The 22,645-nt window shown below is 38.0% G+C and overlaps 1 protein-coding gene across 7 annotated transcripts in view; it reads right to left on the bottom strand.

The window, feature by feature from the left end:
• Positions 1-16,228, bottom strand: part of CCDC88A (coiled-coil domain containing 88A) — a 140,125-nt gene extending 123,897 nt beyond the window's left edge. For 4 of the 7 annotated variants that reach the window (XM_042981421.1, XM_042981418.1, XM_042981415.1 and 1 more), the window contains exons 1-2: positions 15,350-16,224; positions 15,152-15,252 (exon numbers count right to left, since the gene is read on the bottom strand). In XM_042981421.1, the coding sequence (XP_042837355.1) occupies positions 15,152-15,252; positions 15,350-15,412 (164 nt within the window). In that variant the 5' untranslated portion in view covers positions 15,413-16,224. Of the gene's footprint in view, positions 1-15,151; positions 15,253-15,349 lie in introns of all 7 variants that reach the window. The other 3 variants (XR_006215723.1, XM_042981420.1, XM_042981419.1) reach the window with 3 other exon arrangements.
• Positions 16,229-22,645: the final 6,417 nt, after the last annotated feature.

Genomic DNA, 22,645 nt, shown 5'->3' on the forward strand with positions numbered 1-22,645 from the left:
GTCGGGCTCTGTGCTGACAACTCAGATCCTGGAGCCTGTTTCAGATTTTGTGTTTCCCTCACTCTCTGCCCCTCCCCCACTCACACTCTGTCTCTCTCTCAAAGATAAATAAACATTCAAAAAAAGGCACTGCTAAAGACAGAAATGAAAGAAGAAATACAAGAAAAAAAAGTAGTAAAATAGAGAAAAAATGCCACACATACAAACCAAGTATTGCACTGGAAACAACATGATATGCTGGAAACCAAGTTAGAGGAGAGGTACACAAGCAGGGAAGTATGGAATTATTAACAAACAAGTTAAAGGAATTTGTAGCAGGGTCTACAAATGGCTCAAGAGAAATAAACTTAATAAATTTAAGTGAGTTCGAGCCCCGCGTCGGGCTCTGTGCTGACAGCTCAGAGCCTGGAGCCTGCTTCTGCTTCTGTGTCTCCCTCTCTCTCTGCCCCTTCCCTGCTCATGCTCTCTCTCTGTCTCAAAAATAAATAAACATTAAAAAAACCTAAATTTAGAAAACAGAAGAATGACCTAGGATTTTAGAATATTTTGAAAGCAGCTGAGAATGCAAAGTTGATAGATAATGGGATATTTAAAAGAAAAATGTACAATACTCAACAAATATTGGACTTCATCTATGTGTTGGAGAATTAAAACAAAAATAAAAACAAAAGCTCTGGATAACTATGCAAAGACCAAAATTCCCTTCCAGAATAAATAACTCAGTAACACGCTATGTCTTCAGAATAAAGTATAAAACAAAATAATTATATGAATACTCTCAGATAACAAAAAAATTTACTGAGAACAGCACTGTCCAAACTCTGAAACACTGGTCTGAGTTCTTTCTATAAGCATAGACAGAAACTCTGAATCCTTGTAATTAACAGAAGTGTAACACAAAGATGGCTAAATTCTAACAACTGAGTAGTTAAAATGCAACTTAATCTTCAGGCAATTGTTAAATATCCTAGAGAAATTATATCGTATAAATGCAGACTTTAAAGCATTCTGACAGACCAGAAGAATTATAATAACACATCCTCAGAACTATTTTACTAAATATGAAAATGAAATATATACTTACAGTAATGAAAATATGAAGAGTATAAAATGTTTCTCATATAAAATTAAGCATCATTGTCAAAACACATTACTATATTACACATTTAAATGTTTCCAGTTGCAAGTCTAGAAAAATAAACTAAATGTCCTTATTTTTTCATGCATAATTAAGTATCCAAACTTAACATCCTTTTCTCAAGAAATACATAAGTTTAAGTCTGTCTGCTCAGCTTTAATCTTGACATATCATCCTTCATTCTTCCCTTTCACACACTATATCTAGAATTCCATCAATTCTTTTGCAAGTTCTTGAATGTGCTCCTCTTCTCCACTCACACAGCCCACACTGACTAGGACCTCACCACCATAAGCACAGATGACATCCATCACTACCCATCTATCTTCCTTACTTGTTCCTGCCTATTCTCCACCTTTGTTCCAAGCACTAATACAACGTAAGTTTCATCGATTTGCTCATGTAGTCTCAATACCTGCAATGGTATACGTAGTATATGCTTAATAAACATTGAATGAACAAATAAAGTCCATACCTAATCTTTTCTACAAACTAATGCTAAAGTCATTTTCCTTGTATTTTAATTCCCTAATAAGTAATTTTAAATGGTTCTCCAATGCCTGCCATGTGCAGTTTAAATTATAATAGTTATTTTTTAAGTTTCCCATAATCTGGCCTACTCTACTTATGGAACTTTATATTCTATTTCCCAACTTGGATGAATCCTCTACCAAGGCTCATCTCCTTACCACCTCCCAAATCATAAATATGATTTTTCCTCATGCTGATTCCCTAGCTTAAAATACCCTCCTCTCCTCATCTATGGCTACCCAAGTCCAATCATTCTTCAAGGTTTAAATTAAATCTAACTTCCTCCCCTTGACTTCCCTGACTATCCATCCTCTCTCTAGAGACCAAACCTGACTTATAACTGATTTCTAAACAGCAGGGCTCCCTAATCTACCCACGCTATCATACACACTCCATTTCACTCAAGAAAAAAAAAACCAACAAAAAACAAAAAACAAATAAACAAATAAATAACAAAAAGCAAACATACAAAATACATACAAATTAAAAAAGAAAAACAAACAAGCTAATAACAAGAGATTTGTTTCCAAATACATACTTGGGATCATTCACCATTCATTATAGATTCATCTTAATTATATACATTCAATACTTAACACAAAGACTTAAGTTGAAAACAAATGAGGTACTACAAGATTCTGAATCAATACTTGTACATATCCTATTTACAAAGATGGAAATACAGTTTAATTCACTTGCAAAGATTTAAAATGTGGAGTTGGAAAAAAATTAAAATAACCTTCAATTATGAGAAAACTCAACACTCCAATTTCCTTCAACATTCAAGTTAACTGAGAATTTACTGTGGTTTACCTTTTTTTAACCAGTCTTGGCAAAACAGAATTGGAGTACTGCCTCCAGTGGTCTTTCCCCACAACTTCTCATCCTTCCCAATTCTGTAGTTTTGTTTTGTTTTGTTTTTAATGTTTATTTATTTATTTTGAGAGAGAGAACACACTCAAGCTGGTGGGGGAGGGGCAGAGAGACAGGGAGAGAGAGAATCCCAGGCAGGCTCTGTGTTGACAGAAAGATGCTCAAAAGACTGAGCCACCCAGGTACCCCTCCACAATTCTGTAGTAATCCAGGTCTTAAGCAAGGACTAGGACCCATCACCTAAAACTAAACTATCTTCCGTGGTGCTCTGAAAGGAAATAATCACTTCGTCAATGATATTACGGAGTTTACCATTTTTTTCTCACCTTCACTATGAAAGTAAATTACATTAAGAACACACCATTTTGTAAAATTTCCTGAAAAACTATTAAGATAGCCCACAAAATTTCCTGTGTAATAAAAAAGCATGGTTTTTTTTTTAATATGAAATTTATTGCCAAATTGGTTTCCATACAACACCCAGTGCTCATCCCAAAAGGTGCCCTCCTCAATACCCATCACCCACCCTCCCCTCCCTCCCACCCCCCCCACCCCATCAACCCTCAGTTTGTTCTCAGTTTTTAACAGTCTCTTATGCTTTGGCTCTCTCCCTCTCTAACCTCTTTTTTTTTTTTTTTTTTTCTTCCCCTCCCCCATGGACTTCTGTTAAGTTTCTCAGGATCCACATAAGAGTGAAAACATATGGTAGCTGTCTTTCTCTGTATGACTTATTTCACTTAGCATAACACTCTCCAGCTCCATCCACGTTGCTACAAAAGGCCATATTTCATTCTTTCTCATTGCCACGTAGTATTCCATTGTGTATATAAACCATAATTTCTTTATCCATTCATCAGTTGATGGACATTTAGGCTCTTTCCATAATTTGGCTATTGTTGAGAATGCTGCTATGAACATTGGGGTACAAGTGCCCCTATGCATCAGCACTCCTGTATCTCTTGGGTAAATTCCTAGCAGTGCATTGCTGGGTCATAGGGTAGGTCTACTTTTAATTTTTTGAGGAACCTCCACACTGTTTTCCAGAGCGGCTGCACCAGTTTGCATTCCCACCAACAGTGAAAGAGGGTTCCCGTTTTTCCACATCCTCTCCCGCATCTACAGTCTCCTGATTTGTTCATTTAGCCACTCTGAATGGCATGAAGTGATATATGAGTGTGGTTTTGATTTGTATTTCCCTGACGAGGAGCAACATTGAGTATCTTTTCATGTGCCTGTTGGCCATCGGGATGTCTTCTTTAGAGAAGTGTCTATTCATGTTTTCTGCCCATTTCTTCACTGGATCATTTGTTTTTCGGGTGTGGAGTTTGGTGAGGTCTTTACAGATTTTGGATACTAGCCCACAAAGAGCATGTTAACATAAAAATTACAATTGCCAGTCTTCTTCCTTCCTTACTGTTAAATTTTTCTTTAATTATAACACTGTTATAATTAGCTATTTATTTCCCAGCTTTCCACTTTAATTCAAAATACTCATTTCTACCTCTAGTGGTAATCAAAAGACCATTAACCTTATATATTTAAAAAAAAAAAAGGAAATAAATTCCTTCTCAACTTTAGTTATTTTCACTATATTCTATTTTATCCACCCATTAGCATGGTCTAACCCTGGCCCTAAATCACCATTCAGAATTGCAACTTTCAAAATCTCAAACTCTGAAAATCCCCTATTCCATCTCTTCTCACCTTCTCCTAATCCTACTCATCTTTCATCCTGTTGCAACCTCTCTAATCTATCAGCCTCCTCCTGATGACACTTGCTTTCCTCCTTCACTTTAATGCTCACACTCTATTAATTTCAACTATTCACCTGGATAGCCAACCCTACATCTACATTATAGATTCCCAAATCTGAGAAAACTCTACAGATCTTTTTGTTAGTTTCTGAGCAGCTAAGCATTATTGGGTAAGTTATTCAACCACACTGATTGGCTCCACTATAAATCTGTGGTTTCCAAATCTCAAATAAGCCATCAACCTCACATGACAATACATCTTTATGCAAGACAATTCACCTTTAACGGACTCCCTTTGTGATCTCCTCCCAGGAGTCTTGTGAATTTTCCTACTTTTCCTCAAACTTCCAGCCTTTTAATGTTACGGTTTCCTAGGATCTATCATCAGTTCCCTTCTGTATTTTTTCTGACACCCATGTCCTTAGATTCTGATATCTCTATCTCTATTCTAGACCTTTTCCCTGAGCACCACCAGACCTATGTGTATCTATCCGCCCACAAGATACTTCTCATTGTTCACCAGACCCTCCAAAATAAACTCAGTACTTATTTTCTATACTTCCCCTCCCCTCAAATTTTCATCCTCTTGTAATGTCTTACTTTACTAAGGGCACTACCATCTGCTCTTTACCCAAGTAAAAAGTGTGGCAGTCATCCCAGACTCATGCCTTTCTCATTCTTTGTATCAAATCAGTAACCAAGTCCCATCACTTTCATACTGTCTCTCTTCTATATCACTTCTACATAAATGCTGTTACTATCTCTATTCTTGCCTCCATAAGCACCAAATTTAATCCTTCTAAAATGCAAATGCTATCTGTTTCAATTCCTTTCATGATTTCAATAGCCTATATTACTGTTTTTCAAGCTGGAGTACAGTAGTGACACCTTTTTAAAAAACAAAATTATCAAGAATCTCTGAGCATTATCCTATCGATATATATCCTAAGAGTCCATGGACCCTGTATGAGAAAGTGACTTAAGAAACTAGTCTTATTCTATGAAAAAAAAATCAATTGTGAATTATCACTGCAAAAGAATTTCTTGTTTTTATTACCTCTTGAAAAAAATTTGAATTAATGAAATTAAAACACAAAATTAAATTTCCTAAATTACCACAGACCCCCCCAAGAATATCTGTGGACCTAGCTTAAGAAACACTAGTTATGATGGTTAATTTTATGTATCAACTTGGGTGGACCACAGTGCCCAGTATTTGGTCAAATATTGTTCTGGATGTTTCTTTCAATATGATTAACACATAAATCAATGGACTTTGAGTAAAGCAGATTACCCTCCGTGTGAGTGGACCTCATCCAGTCATTTGAAGGTGTTACTGGAACAAAGGCTGACCTCCTTGTAGCAAGCTCCCTTTGAACTCAATGCAATTCTTCCCTGAGTTTCCAACCCGCCTACCAGCCCGCCAGCCTGCCCCATCAGCTTTTAAACTAGCTAAACCTCCACAATCTCATGAGCCAATTCCTTAAAATGAATCTCTGTATACACACACACACACACACACACACACACAGCCCTTGGTAGCCCTATTTCTCCAAAAAGAATGTGAAGTAACACATATCTCCACAGGAAAAAAATCCAACCTTCTTAACACGGTATCTAAGGACAGTCTCCCAATCCCCACCTCTTCAAACTCATCTCCTATGTGCAAGAAGCATACAATCTCTGCTTCAGCTGTACAATACAACCTATAGTTATTTGAGTCTACTATTTTTAGTCATATCTTCACGCCTCTTTTTATGCCATTTGCCTCCTACTCCAACTGTTTATGATTCGTATTTACCGAATTGGTCCTATTCAACTTTCATGTCCTAGTTCAAATTCTCCCTCTTCTAAGTGAATAATCACATCTCTCTTTGTGCCAACATTATTTCAAGAACATAATTCTACCATATAGCACATGTATCACACTGCAATTTATCTACATGTTGTTCTCCTTACTAGTGAGGAAAGACCGTATCTTATTCAGCATCATATCCCCAGTATCTAGCAGATAGTTTATCATATAGTGAGTGCTCGGGAACTACTCACTGAATAAACTGACCTTTAAGGAAACTATCTCTTCAGCCTTCTAATTCACTGAGTACTGTATTTTAGATCCTGACAAAACAGATCTCAGCCTTGAGTGCCACTCTGGCCCTCCTCAGGCCATGCCCCTCACCACTGAGCAAGCAACCCATGGAAGCAAGAGGATATACCCATACATAGATGACACTGCAGTTACCTAGAACTCTGGAAATTCTTGCCCAAATACCTCTAACCCAATTACAGGGCCTGCACAGGACTCTTTCCTAGGTCTGTCCTGAGGATGGACTATACAGATGTATGTATCACTGGGTCAAGGAGAGCTGTTTGGAAGAGCATGGGTCTTAGGCATGCCTACAGGATGCCCACAGGTATGCACATGAGACCTCTCTGTGGGGCTAGACAGAGCTAGGGATGTGGGGAGGAGGTTGAGCTCCACTACACTCTGATAAGAAACTGAGTTTTTGAATTCTAAATTCCATAAATTCTAAATTTGAATCTTTCAAGTCATCATGAAGGTATATTTTTCAGGTATACCTACTTTTCATGATAAAAGATCAGAACATAGTAAAAAATTTCTTAGTCTGGTTTATAACCTTTAAATATTTAGGCCTATCGTGGTAAATGAATACTTGCCCTGAGTCTCACAAATGTCAGAATAAACTTGATGAGTTTCATCAACCTAGTTTTATTAATTATTGAACTAGCAAAATAGAGCTAAGATAGAATAGGAATAAAATCATGAAGAAAGAGAATACAGACATACCACATCTTATTGTGCTTCACTTTACTGCACGTTGTAGATAATTATGTTTTTCACAAATTGAAGGTTTATGACGGTTAATCAAGTCTGTTGGTGCCATTTTGTCATTTTTTTTCCAATAGCATTTGCTTACTTTGTGTCCCTGTGCTACATTTTAGTAATTCTTGCAATATTTCAAACTTTTGATTCAATATTATTGTATTTATGATGGTGTGATCTTTGATGTTGGTATTGAAAATGTTCAGGGGTGCCACAAACCACACCCAAGTATACTAGTCAACAAATGTGTGTGTTTTGACTGCTCCACCAACCAGCCTGATCCAGGAATTAAACATAACTCTCAAGGCAGTTTCTTCCTCTATACCACACCACCTTTCTAAAAGTAGCTAGCTTAGTGATTACAAAATTGAATATTAGGTATCTTTTAATATCAATTAAATCTCAATTATTTTTAAATATTGAAAATTTCTGCCTATAGTGGTACCAATCTATGTCACAAATCCTAAAAGAAGGTCAACTGCTGTTCTGAAAGAGTATAGTTAAGAACTGATGTTTCCTGTGGGCACCTGGCTAGCTCAGTCAGTTGAGCATGAGATTCTTAATCTTGGCATCATGAGTTCAAGCCCCATGTTGGGTGGAGACATTACTTAAAAAAATAAATAAGTGGAGTGCCTGAGTGGCTCAGTCGGTTAAGCATTTGACTCTTGACTTCAGCTCAGGTCATGGTCTCATGTTTCTTGAGTTCGAGCCTCACATTGGGCTCTGTGCTGACAGGGCAGAGGCTGCTTAGGATTCTCTCTCTCTCTCTCTCTCTCTCTCCTTCCCTTCCCCTGCTCTCTCTCTCAAAAAATAAATAAACTAAAAAAATTTTATATATTTTTTTAATGTTTATTTATTTTTTGAGAGAGAGACAAAGACAGAGCATGAGTGGGGGAAGAGCAGGGAGAGAGGGGGACACAGAATCCAAAGCAGACTCCAGGCTCAGAGCTGTCAGCACAGAGCCTGACATGGGGCTCGAACCCACAAACCGTGAGATCATGACCTGAGCTGAAGTCAGATGCTTAACCGACTAAGCCACCCAGGCACCCCTAAAAAAATTTTTTTGAATAAATAAATTTTAAAAAATAAAAATAAGAATTGTTCCTTTTTGAGTTTCCCATATTAATACACATTACAGAAAAAATTTTCAGTTTAAAAATTTAAAAATACTCCCATATATAGCAACTAGTTTCTGTTCTCTAGGTTCTCATCGCTTTTTGTAGCTTAACTAGATATGGCTCATACAGCAAATCAGACAATGACTATGGACTGCTCTTAAAGACATCAGTCCAATACAAGGCTGTGGACAAAAATCCCAATATTTGGACATGATCAGTAACATTATCGGAAACCAAACTGAAGTCACTGTATATTCTAATACCATTCAAAAGCATGGACTATGACTTGTTCTTACAAAGTCAACTCAAGCAAGACATAACATAGGTGGGGAAAATATTCAATAAAGGTAATTAAATAATGGAACAGAGAAAGAACAAAAGGAGAAATAGAAGACAAACTAAAAAGTAAAGCAAATTAAATTCTACAATACTAGAGTTTTCAAAATTTTTTAAATTAATAAAATTATAAAATGTTTCATTTATTCCTTAACATTTAATGAAAACTTATACCAAATCTATGCTAGGTACTGGTGATACATAACAAAAACTTCTAGCCTCTAAATGCTAACTATCTAGTTGCTGCAGCACTTTTAACAATTTGGTAAAGATAGATATTAGATGATAGGGGAGAGAGCAATTAACTCTGCCAAGGGACTTCAGAGGGTATTAAAGAATGAGTTAAAATTTGCTAGGCAAAAAAAAGGGAAAGGGCAATGTAGGGAAAAATGATTATTATGATAATAGGAATAAAGCAAAGATCAATAGCTAACAATACCTGAATCTTGCTATATGCCAAGCATTGTACACAAATTATCCTATTTGATTCTCATAACTCTGTGATTCTTTTTGTCCTGTTTATAAATGAAGAAATTGAGACGTAACTTTCTAAAGATTTTATATCTACATAGATGTGATACCAATAGGAATTATATAAAACTAAGCTGTGAATGATCATTTGTTTGAAGAAACATAAAAAAGCAGGTTTGGCCTACTACACGACAATACTAATGACAGCAACCAGCACTGGGAATACAGTGGTCAACAAAACAGAAAATAGATACTATCTGTACATTATTAGAGATTAAGTCTACTCCAGGAAGGAAACACTATCTTTCATCTCACAGATGTAGGAACTGAGATTTGGAAATTTAAGTAAATTGTTTAGGTCATAAACTAGTATGTAGCATAGTGAGAATTAAACCTTGTCTGACTCAAAGCCCAAATTCATCCTACTTTACCACATAACCTTGCTATTATTCATTTATTCAACAGTAGTATATCAAGTACCTACTGTATGTTAAGCATATGCTAGAAATAAAGATGAAAGAGATAGTAGATGGTTTCAAGAAATTCACAGGTTAGTGGAGTCAAACATACCAAAAACTGCAATACAATGAGATAAATGCTATCAGACAAGAGTCCTATATAAGTACGTGTGATCACAGATTGAGAAGACAACTTGAAGAGGGGCAAGCCCAAAAGTAAGACCAGTCAGGGCTCCCACATTAATCCAAAAGTCAGGGACACATCTAAGAAAAATTTGGGAGGTAAATCACAAAACTTAGTAATAAGACAGCAACTATGACTGTACCATAAGTGTGTTTTTAAAAAAGCAACAAACAAAAACAAAACTAAACAAAAACTATGAGGCCCAATGAGAAAACCTGAGATGATCACACCAAAATTCAGAGTCAATGCCATACTTGGTAAGAAACCCATATACATATTTTAAAATATTTATTCATTTTTTGAGAGAGAGGGACAAGAGTGTGAGCAGGGGAGGAGCAGATAGAGAGAGAGAGACACAGAAGCCAAAGCAGGCTCCAGTCTATGAGCTGTCAGCACACAGCCTGACGTGGGGCTCGAACCCACGAACTGCAAGATCATGACCTGAGCCAAAGTCGGAGACTTAACCGAGTCACCTAGGTGCCCTGAAACTCATGTATTTTATAAGTCACTTTAGGGTCATTATAAAGTTAGCACAACCTACTTTTGAATCTTATTTTTCTTTTTTTTTAATTGAAGTATAATTAACATACTTATTAGTTTCTGGTATACAGTATAATGATTCAACAACCCTATACATTATTCAGTGCTCATCAATGTAAGTGTACTCTTTCTTGATACCCTTTATCTATTTCATCGTCCCCAATCGACCTCTCCATACTTTCGAATCTTAAACACTCAAAGAACTAAGAAACACTTCTCAGTCAACTTCCTCTATTAGATAAATGACTTCTGCTAGGTATATTTTATGAAGGTGCTTCTCAGGAAATACTTAAGGAGAATCTGCATGACCACGTGTCATAATTAAATGACATAATTAAAAAATTAATTTAAAATTAAAAATGATTTTCATAGTAGAGGACTCCTAAAGTTCCTTCAAGTTCAAGATTCTAAAAGAAGAAAAGCCAGAACAAGTATATAGTAACTGTCAGGTATTTCAAGTATAGATCTCTATCATTATCTAATGGGGCTGAATCATTTTTCTGACACCATTAATAATTTTCTCCATACTTAAAACCCTTATACATATCTTCAACTGCTTAGGTAATATAAATAGCATACTTTTAAACTTTAGAATTATGAAATTCACAACCATGTCATAAATTCCTCAAAATTTCATAGCAAGTAATATGCAAAATGGGTTATGGAACTGCATGACATCTCAAACAAGAAAATGATTATTTCTAGTGTAACCAAACCCTATATGTGGTAACCAGAAGTGAGAAATAAAGATTTCATTTGGCTGAAATTCAAAAATGCCCTGCAGCATACAGAAGAGCTGGCCCATCATTCCTGATCTCTAAAGAGCTTCCCCTTCCCCATTAGTTAAACAAGACTGATGCCATGTCACAAGCTCTTACAGAGATTCTTTGATTCAAGGAGCTACTCAGTGAAATCCAGGATTTATCTCTGAATGCAGCGAATCCCAAGTCAGTGAACAGACTCCAAAATTATAAGGCAGAGTTGGTAAACAGGCATGAAGAAAATGTAAACAAAGTCCAAAATGGCAAATCCAAAGTCACTAATATTCTCACTTTTAATAAAGACTGTAGATGAAAAAAATATATATACCATAAGCTTTCTATAACAAAATTCTATGTCAAACTGAAAGCAGGAATAGCAAGGCTGCCAGGCCAAAAGTGTAATTATAAGTATATAAACAGATTTCCACTTTGGCCAAGATGGAATGTCAGGAACCAAATTACTCCCCTGCTTGAAAAAACTAGAAAAAGAAGGACAAAATATATTGTGTTTTTCAAGGCAATGGACATGAAAAAGCAAAGGACAATAGATCCCTGATAGATGGGAAACATACAAGATGAGTCCTACCATTGCCCCAACTTAATACCTTGAAAGGGTTCCTAGACCATAGAACAGGGATGGGGAACCCCGACAGAGCAATTACCTCCCTGAATTGAGGAGACAGAACTTAATCTAGAGACAACAAGGTGACTGTCATATACAAGGTAGAGTACATAAGAGTAGAAAAGTTCACAGAAAAACCCAGAGATCTGCAGAAGGTATCCCTCAAGTCTTCAGCTGAGTACTTATTAGCATATACATGTGAGGAAACTACCCAAGAACAGTGGGGGGTCAGGGGGTGGGTACGGATAAGAGGGAATACCACCCAGAGCTCACACAGGTCCAGAAATAGCTCCTGTTCCTACCATCGAGGGTACTCAGAAGGGTTTTGCCAATAGAGTAACAAAGTAGTACTGCCTGATAAAACTTAAAAGCAGGACCTGAGAGATCAAACTGTTTCCAAGTAATTTAATGTATCCCAGAAGAAAGTTCAAGAATATGTAATGAAAAACAAAAATCTCCAGCACCCCACAAGGTAAAATTCCAAATGTCTATCATCCAATCAAAAATTACCAGGCATGCAAAAGCAAAGAAATGCAATCCTTTATGAGGAGAAAAATCGATCAAAACCAATCCAGAAATGATACAGATAGAATTTGTAGAAATAAATATTAATCCAGTTATAACTGTACTCTATATATTCAAGTGGCTAGAGAAAAGACAAAGCATGAAAGCTATACACATGTGAGATACAAAAAGAACTCTATTTCTAGAATAGAATCATAATGTCTGAAATGAAAAAGAAGCTGGATGGAATTAACAGCAAATTAAACATTACAGAAGAAAAGATTAATGAAGTTGAAGACATAGCAAAATTATCCAAAATGAAACACAGAAGACTGAAAAAACATGAACACAACATCAGTGAACATCAAATAGCCTGATTTACATGTAATTGGGACTTCCAAAAGGGGAAGTGGGGGCAAGAATACACACACACACACACACACACACACACACACACACACACACACACTTATATATTCTAATACAAATATTTATTTCTAAAAATAAAAAACAGCCAAAAATTTTCTGAATTTGTTAAGAACTGCACACCCACAGATCCAAGAAGCTCAACAAACTCCAAGCAAAACAAACATGAAGAAAAATAGTTTCATTTTAGAAAGGGTTCTCACTCACAAATTCTGTAAACAAATTTAATCTAGAGATGACTTAGACTAAGGCTACCTTTTAGGTTAACTTACTGGGTACAGTTCAACTGATAATTTAATACAGTACATTAAATCAAACATTAACTCGAATAAAGTACTTAACAGAAATCTTAATGATTTTAAAGTTAGCAAAATACAGCTTTAAAAACAATGCATATTTTGTTGCCCTATTAGGTAAATAATTAATTAAAATACATTTATCTTATTTAAGCAAATTATTTTTTAAAAAGCTAAAGCCTACTTCTTCCTTTCTTTCTAATTTTCTTTCCCTTTAATTTATATAGGTCATTCAGAACAGAATTAGGACACTGAAAAAACTTTTAAAGAAACTGAGAGGTGGAACTGAAAACAGAAGTAGATTTGAGGTTTGGAATGGAGCTAGTCCTCTCCCCTCACCGCCCCCCGCCAAAAACAACCTGGCAACCACTATTTTGAAACACCATTACTTTCAAAATATACATATATATTTTTAAATATAAAGTTGCACTCAATTCCACTCAAAGTGGAAACAAGTGTCTGTTTTTAGTACCTTGGCTAACTATTCAGGGCTCAAAAAAATCTAAATATTTTTTGGAAAAAGAATCATTCAAATAAAAAACATTGAAGTGGAAATCTAAAGGTGTCTGGCTGGCTCACTCAGTAGAGGATGAAACTCTTAATCTCAGGGTCATGAGTTTAAGCCCCACGTTGGGCATGAAACCTACTTTAAAAATAATTAAATAAAAAAGTAAATTTAAAAAAAGTGGAAAACTAAAGTATTTTCCTATTTTGTAAATACACCTATTTTTTTTAGGGTTCAGCATACAAATTCAAAATTCTCCATCTAAAAACAAGAGAGGGAACAAGTTCTGAGTATCTACTGTAATGGCTACCCTTCCTGTCATGTGTGTTTCCTAAAATAGAAGTCAATTTAATTATTCTACCCTTTTGCTTATGAAATAGTGAGATATTTCAAAGATAAAAAAATAGTTCCACTGGCAGAGCTGCCAAAAATATATTTACTGTCCATGGAAATAATTGTCTACATTCCTTTTTCCTTTCTTAAGAAAAAAATATACACACATTTAGTGCCTATACAAATAAAACACCTATGGAATAACATAGTAGTACAATGCTTCTCTGTAGGATCAATACATACATGAAAAACAACACACAAATCTCTTTGAGCACACAGACTACCAATATCTCTGGGCACACAGACTGAGAAGTTACACTGGAACATTTATGATTTTGACTTCTACCTCTTCTTTTATTTAAAAAATCTAAAAAGAAACATAATTTCCTACAAAATACAGAAATGACACTTCATGTGATTATTCACAGTGGACTTATTCCTTAGTAACAATTATTTATTAATAATGCAGTAAACTCCCACATACATAAAAGGTTAAGAATGCTTTGAAACTGAAGGTTCCAAACTACGCTTGTAATCAGATTCTATTCAAGACAGATTAGGCTAAATACACATTATTTTGAACACAACAATAACATTCAGAGTTTGATAACCTATGCTGATGTACTTAGAAAGCCTACACTGATGTACTTAGCTTGAATGCTACAATACCTATAATGATAAAAATGGTTTTTATTTCACTAATCTACCAATACGATTTGGATATTCAACTCCCATCTTAAAAGTACTTCTCTACTGAATACAAACCCAAGTATCATAAACATAAAAGACAAAGATTTGCCTACTAAAATCATTATCTAGTTGTCATCAAGATGTCAGTTACCCGCATTTCAAAACTAGCTTTAAAAATACTTTAAAATGATCCCCCCAATATTAATCTAACAATTCACATAATAATCTAATCAGACTTGAGTTACTGTACCCATTTAAATTACTTGCCACAGCAACAGTTCTCACCAATCAGAACTGTTATTTGAAATTCTTTTTTTTGAAATCTGTTATTACTTCACCAGTTTCAAAATCTCAGCCACTTATTTTTAGATACAAGGGTTAATAAGACATTTCTGCATCTAATACACATAACTTCACAGTAAAGGCTTTATTCCCCCTTAGGAAACTATTCCCATATTCTCTTTTCTCTATTTACCAATTAGAGGACACAACGTGATTTGGATTTCAACACTTAAAGACAGTAAGTGACAATATACGGTTTGCAGAATGAAAAATTAAAGTTTCACAATTTTAATAGGCGTAATTACTAGACTGTGATAAATGGGCTGGGCAGGTAAGATTATCACTCCTTTCAAGGTCCAATTCTTAAACCACCTGAATTCTTCTGGCCAAAGCAATTAGGAGCTTAAAACATAAAATCTCTAAGTTTACAGTATGCCCTTTTTCAAAGAAAACAAGTTACCCTAGGAAAGAAAAGAACACTTACATTTGGAGCATGACCTGGTTCAAGAATACCCCATCAACCAAAGCCACATATTCATCCAGGTTGGTCCCATTTCCTGCAGCCAGAGGTCCAAACGTTTTAACCTAGAACGGAATGATCGTCAGGACACGAACGCCCATCTCCCTTCTCTGCAGCCACAAATAATGCAGCAAAAGATACAATAAATAACACCCTACTTACCCAAGTGACCAAGGGGCTGGTCATAAACTGCTCCAGGAGGGGAGTAAAAATTTCGTTCTCCATTTTACAGATAATGTATTTGAAAAAGGGAACTACCACAAAAATACGCCTAGGGAATTGATCACTAAACGTTGAAGAAGTAAGTAGAAATCAGTGAAAGTCCATTTTGGCACAGGAAGAAAATCCCATCGTGGAGGGGAGAAAAACTCTCCCTCCTCAAAAAACACCCCAGAGGGGAACAAGCCGAAATCCCGAGAAGCGGCTTCGACAGCAGCCACGAGCGGCAGCTTGCGCTGGAAATGTCTGTACCGGGCGAGGAGGGGCAGAGAAAAGGCATCTGGAGGAGGAGGAAGGGAAAGGGGGCTGGAGCAGCAAGACAAAAAGCCCGTCAAGGTTGCCTAGCTCCTGGAGGAGCCAGACCAGCGAAGCTGCCCGCAATGAATTAATCCCAACGTGGGCTAAATGAAATACCACGTTAGATAGTATGTTGAGGGTTCCGAGCGGCCACCAGGCTCGACCTCCGCGTCCCGCTCAACACGTTCCACCCACCAGTGGGCATGGAGCCGCTACGACCCGCGGAGCCTCGCCTGCCCGCAGCCCCTCACCAACGACAGGCAGGGCTCGCCCCTTCCCCCCGAACAGACACCATCCCTCCGCCGACCTCAAGCCTCGCTTCCAGCCCCCTTCCCCTCCCGGGGGGTGGGGGCTTGAATGTGTGTCCCTAACCCCCCAGTTTCCTCAGCCCCGTAGCCTTTTCAGCGCGCCTCTGGGAAGCCCTGGCACAAAATCACCACCGCGCTCCAGCCTCCTCCACCGCCCTCTCTGGAGGAGCCGGAGTAACGGCCTCAGAACCGCAGTGCCGCATCACACCCCGCTCCACGCCGCCCAACCAGTGCCGTGAACCCTCCGTCAAAGGGAGCGCGCTTCTCCCTCCGCGCCCATATCCTTCCGCCGACTCTCCGCCCCTCCCGCGCCGCAGCCTCTGGATTGTGGGAGAAGAAAACCGCTGCATGAGCGCGCTCCCGAACGAGCGCGCCCCCGGGGACGGCCCCGCCGCCGCCCAGATTTTGGCGGCGGGCGCAGGCGTGGACGCGCGCTCCATGCAGCTGCTGCGGTGGCCGGCCCTAGCTCGCGCCCAGGACTGTTGCCAGGGCGTGGGGGGCGGGGATGGGGAAGGCAGAGGAAGGGGTCTGTCTGCTTGGTCGCTCATGCTTAATTATGGTTTATTTCCTCCCCGAGTGCCTTCTTTGATGTGTGAAGGAGAGGGAACGAAATCCTTCTCTTTTAGACATGAGGGATGCAGACAGCCTTTTTCGGACAGTTTGATTTGATCTGTTCAGCGTGCTTTTGCCCGCAAAGAGTAGAAAAAATGCAGCAAATAGCAAAGGAGGGACTTGAGCCTCAAACTTGGTTTTATTTTTTCTTCTTCTCCTTTTAAAAATCCAGTCCACTAAAGCATGAATGCTTTTCAAAGTTGCAAGTGAATGTAGTAGGATTTTAAATAACCAAAGCCATCTTTCAACACGTTGGTTTTCCCTGATGGGAGCAAACGTGGTTCAGACAATGTTGTTTGACTATTTGGCCATTGAAAAAAAATCTAAACAAAATCAAGAACTACTAAAAGGAAACATTTGGAAATCATCCAAGTTGGGTGACAAACAGATTACATACTTGTCATAAATCTCTATGCGATGCACGACTGGAATCATCAAAGTAATTTTAACAGTTGCCCAGCAAAATCCCTCATTTTGAAGGAACATAAAAATCTTTTCCCTGGTACAAAATGGGCATGTAAAACAATTTTTTTGAGAAAATAAAGATAGTATTACAGTTTTGCTGTGTGTGTTGTTTACATAAATCTACTTTGAATACTTACCTGATATTTTAAAAAGTAGCAGGAAAAATGTTTTATAACACTAAGTTATGATACAGAAAATTTTCTTGATTAGGTGAGAGCCTGGGCTCTAGAGTCTTCCTGTCTGCTTCAAATCCAGGCTCTGATACTTACCAGTTGCGTGAGCCTCGGCAAGTAAGTGAACCTCTCTCTGCTTTACTCTCTTCAAAGCTGGACTAATAATAGCGTTAAATTAAATGGCAACCTATAGTGAGTGCTCCATAAATATTATTGATGTTTTCATCATTATTTCCCCCAAATGAAGGATATTTAGGAAAAAAACTTGAAATGTAACCTTCCTACTTTAGTTACAGGAGAAAGGATCTTGCTGTGGAGACCAGAGAAATGCCCTTCCAAAATTGTCTTAATTAAAAGGAGGTTGCATTGATGTGGCACTTTGCATGTTGTGTACACAGTAGAATCTCGCATTACCTGACCAGTACGCAGCTTTGGGTCATACTGATTGCTAGCAATCTTTTCCTTCTGCTCTTGATTTTTTCTTTCTTTTTTCTTTAAATGTTTATTTTTGAGAAAGCACACGCGCATGAGAGAGGGGCAGAAAGGGAGACAGCGAATCCCAAGCAGGCCCTGCTCTGTCAGTGCAGAGTTTGATGCGAGCCTCTAACCCACAAACTGTGAGATCATTACCTGAGAGGAAATCAAGAGCCAGATGCTCAACCAACTGAGCCCCCCAGGCACCCCTTGATGACTGTTTCTTAATCATAATCCTTTGTTTGGAAATGCAGACCAAAAGAGAGCTGACATCAAGAAGAAAGCATGGCTTTCAGAGCAGCCCAAAGCTTGACTTGCCCACTTTTCTTCGTAATCCCTCAGAAGGTCAACCAAACAACATGGAAGTATTCATGCCTTATACTGTTTATCTTCAGACAGACCCACCTGCTTCACTCATAAATGAAAAACTCATAGTATTAACACAAAGTACAATAAGTTAGGGGCATTTTGGACAGATATAGATAGCATTGTGTATCCAGTTTAGTGGATAGCTAGCCCTCAGAAATCTGGATTCCCCTCTACAGCCAAAAGGCCCCAGATGCTTCCTGGTCTATCTTTAGCTTTTACACACACACACACACACACACACACACACACACACACACTCAACAAAGAAACATGAGGAGTTAATTGTAAAAACAGAAAGCTTTAGACCAGACTGAGGTCTGGAGTAACTTATTTGAAAACCTACCAATTCACAATTCTCTAGCTCAACAGCAACCTTAGAAATGCTTTATAATATCTCAAGAGTACAATCAGGAAACTTCTTTGTCTGGCACAAAAGGGATTGTACATTATACACAATTTAATAGTCCTTGAATTGCAACATCCTGTAAGATAAAATCCAAAAGTTTCCTCCTAACCTCCTTTCACTTAGGAAGAGATTACTCAAGATTCCTTCCAGGTATTTTTGTCTTGTACTTGGTAGTCATTTATTTGTCTTGAATTCATTCTTTCTTAGAATATTGAATCCAACAGGAAAGGACTTTGGAAAAATCATACCCATCTGACTAGGGTCTAAGTTATTTGCTCTGCTCTCTTCCAATCAAAAGTTAAATGTTTGGGGGGCGCCTGGGTGGCTCAGTCGGTTAAGCGTCCGACTTCGGCTCAGGTCATGATCTCACGGTCCGTGAGTTCAAGCCCCGCGTCAGGCTCTGTGCTGACCGCTCAGAGCCTGGAGCCTGTTTCGGATTCTGTGTCTCCCTCTCTCTCTGACCCTCCCCCGTTCATGCTCTGTCTCTCTCTGTCTCAAAAATAAATAAACGTTAAAAAAATTAAAAAAAAAAAAAGTTAAATGTTTGGAATGGACCATGATCCCATTTAGGAATCACTGGAGAAAGATTCTTCCCTGAATTTTGTAATTGAGGCTTCCCCCGCAGATTGCACATATATAATACTACCTGTATACCAAAAGTACCCACATTTACATCTGTCTTGACCTACTATGGGAACTGATAGACTCACTGCAAACCGGGTTCCTTGGTGGCACATATTTATAAAGCTAATCACATCCATAGGCTAGTATAATAAAAATAACACAGAGGCACCTGGGTGGCTGAGTCAGTTGAGCATCTCACTCTTGGTTTCAGCTCAGGTCGAGCCCCAAATCAGGCTCTGCGGTTACAGTGGCAGAGCCTGCTTGGGATTCTCTCTCCCTTCTCTCTGCCCCTCCCCCACTCACCCTCAGTGCGCGCGCGCGCGCTCTCTCTCTCTCTCTCTCCCCTCTCCCTCTCAAAATAAATAAATAGGAGTGCCTGGGTAGCTCAGTCAGTTAAGCATCAGATTCTTGATTTCTGCTCAGGTCATGATCTCACAGTTCATGAGTTTGAGCCCTGCACTGGGCTCTGAGCTGGGCTCTGGGCTGACACTGAGGAGCCTGCTTGGGTTTCTCTCCTTCTCTCTCTCTGCCCCTCCCCTACTCACGCTATCTCTCTCTCTCAAAATAAAATTTAAAAATAAATAAATAAATAATAAACTTTAAAAAATAACACAAACACAATAGTAGAATGGCACCATTTTTCATAATAGCCAAAAAAATGGAAGCAGCCCAAATGTCCATCAACTGATAAATGTATGAAATGTATTATATCCATACAACAGAATATTTTGGCATTAAAAAAGAATGAAATAGTGACGTAGGCTACAGCATGGATAAACCTTGAAAACATTATGCTAAGTTAAAGAAACCAGTCACAGAATACCACATATTGTATGATTTCATTAATATAAAATGTCCAGAAGAGACCAATCTGTATAGACAAAAAGTAGATTAGTGGTTGCCTAGATCTGGGGCAGTTGGGAGGAAATGGGGTTAGAGGCTTAAGGATGCAGTGTTTCTTTTTGAGAAAATGAAAATATTCTTAAGTTGTGATAGATGCACAGTTCTGTGAATATACTAAAAATCATTGAATTGGATATCTTACATGGATGAATTGTCAATTAATTTTCCAAAAAAAAAGCTGTTTTTTTTTAAAAAAGAATGGCACCATTACTTCATGAATATTTAAAAAGAAATGCCATCAAAACTCCATTCTCTCATACAGTTTTCAATAAGGTCTTTAAGTCCTCTGGAACTAATGAATAAGATTTTAAACTCACTTGAGAACATAGAAGGCATACGTTTTACTTTTCTAGTTTTAAGACAAATATTATACAACGAGAGAGAAAGAGAGGAGGATTAGGTACGTGGTTTAACTTTTCTGAGCATCAATTTCCTCAACTGTGAAGTGGGCATACTGTTTTCAGTTTTTACTGGGCATCTGCTTAGACACTGGACTTGCTCTGTCCCATATGTCAACTGCACAGAAGGAAGGAAACTTGAAAAGAGATGACAGGGCAGAGAGAGGGGTCCTCCTCTCAGCCCACTTTCAATGGTTCCTCTCAAATGCCCTGATGCTGTGTTGCAAACAAAGTGAACTATCACAAATTCACCACTATATTCTATGCTATCACACCCATCTGGAATGTTCTTTTCTGCCTCCTCACCAGGTCAACTCCTATTTGTCCTTCAGGATTCAAGGGCCACTCTGTGAAGCATTCATTCCTCTTCCTCGGGTCGAGTTGACCACTTCCTCTTTTGTGCCTTGCATAGTATCTAACCACTCTTTATTTCTGTAACTTGCTTTCTGTAATGGCACGTATTTGCTGATGTGCTCTTCTGAGAAGATGGGGAACTCTAGGAGAGTGACATTTTAAAATTCATCCTTATGTCCCTGGCATTTAGGACAGTGCCTTGCTATTTTGGGCACCTTCTATCAATGTGTCAAAGAGTCTTCTTTCAACCATGGTGACGACTTTAAATTCCTAACAACTGGCAAGAGCTCATAGCAGAGCAACTTCTGAGAAAGACTATTCTAATTAACTTAATGACCTGAAGGAGGCATAAGCTGGTGATTACTGCTTGCCAGTGAATTTAAAGAACTAAAAAGACATTGAGATCATAAAATAAATGGCTTTCGAGATAAGTTTTTCCCAAGTCTATATAGTTTTTTTTTTTTTGAGAGAAAAGCTTAGGAGAATATGTAAACATCATATATTCTTTCATTTCTCAGCATCATATAATGGTATTTATCCTTTTCAGCACCCAAATTGTTTTTCACTTGTTATCATTTTGATGCAAATCTTCTAGAAAGTTGTCATAATTGTCTAAGCTTTATTGGACAGCATATCCTGAAGAGAAATTGACCTTTTATTAATCATATATGTCCTCATAATTGACCTAAATGATTGTGTTGTGCTTCCAATATAATTACGCATTCACGGGCTCTTGAGAAGTGCATGAATGTTTGACCTACATTCACAGGCCCAAGACAACTATGTTTTGAGTTTTTAATTTTACATTGAATAGCTTTCCTGTTTTCTCTCTTGGCTTTTGGTTTTTGTTGCTGACAAGACCTCTACTGATAGTCCCCATTCTAATTTGCTGCTTCTCGTTTTCTGTTGTGCAGGGAATTCACAGATTGTTAAAACGGGCTAGAAGAATTAATAAGTTTTGAGCGAGAACTTAATGGGCTCTCTTATGACTAAAGTGCATGAATTTGTGATATGCCTAAAAGTGTCTCTCGGTGTAATGTTTTTGCTTACTTTCATTCTCTTGGTCTTATTTAGGTGAGGTGGTGCTACCCTATTCCTTTAACTAGTTTGCTGTGATAGGACATGAAATAATCTTGTAAATTAACGGTTACTTACCAGGTATTTCCAGGGTGTGATTGTCCTATCATGTGATCAGTTCCTCATGTTTGCTTGGTTCCTCCTTTAATTCCTTAATCCCATGCAGTAGGTGGTGACTCATTCCTATTTCCAATGCTGCTGATGGAAAGTTACTAAGCAAATGGAAATCTGATTACAGGAGAAAATCACAAGTATAGAAAAGGACAAATTTTATAAAATGGATCTTTAAAAAAATTGTTTTTTAACATTTATTCATCTTTGAGAGACAGAGCATGAGTGGGGAAGGGGCAGAGAGAGGGAGACACAGAATCCAAAGCAGGCTCCAGGCTCTGAGCTGTCAGCACAGAGCCGGACACGGGGCTCGAACTCACGAACTGTGAGATCATGACCTGAGCCAAAGTCGGATATTCAACCGACAGAACCACCCAGGTGCCCCAAAATGGATCTTTAAAAGGTAAAAAAAACCATTCTCTTATTCTGACTGTAAGCCTATTCCCAACCTCTACTTTCTACCCATTTACACCCTAGAGACAGGCATCAGCAATACCTATTAAAACCTAGATAAAACAGAACCTAGCCAGAGCACCTGGCCGGCTCAGTCAGAGGAGCATGAGACTCTTCATCTTGGGGTCGTAAGTTTGACCCCCACATTGGGTGCAGAGATTACTTAAAAAAGTAAAATCTCAGGGGCACCTGGGTGGCTCAGTCGGTTAAGCGTC

This window comes from Panthera tigris, chromosome A3 (genome assembly GCF_018350195.1).
Source record: "Panthera tigris isolate Pti1 chromosome A3, P.tigris_Pti1_mat1.1, whole genome shotgun sequence".
Taxonomy (NCBI): Eukaryota; Metazoa; Chordata; class Mammalia; order Carnivora; family Felidae; genus Panthera; species Panthera tigris.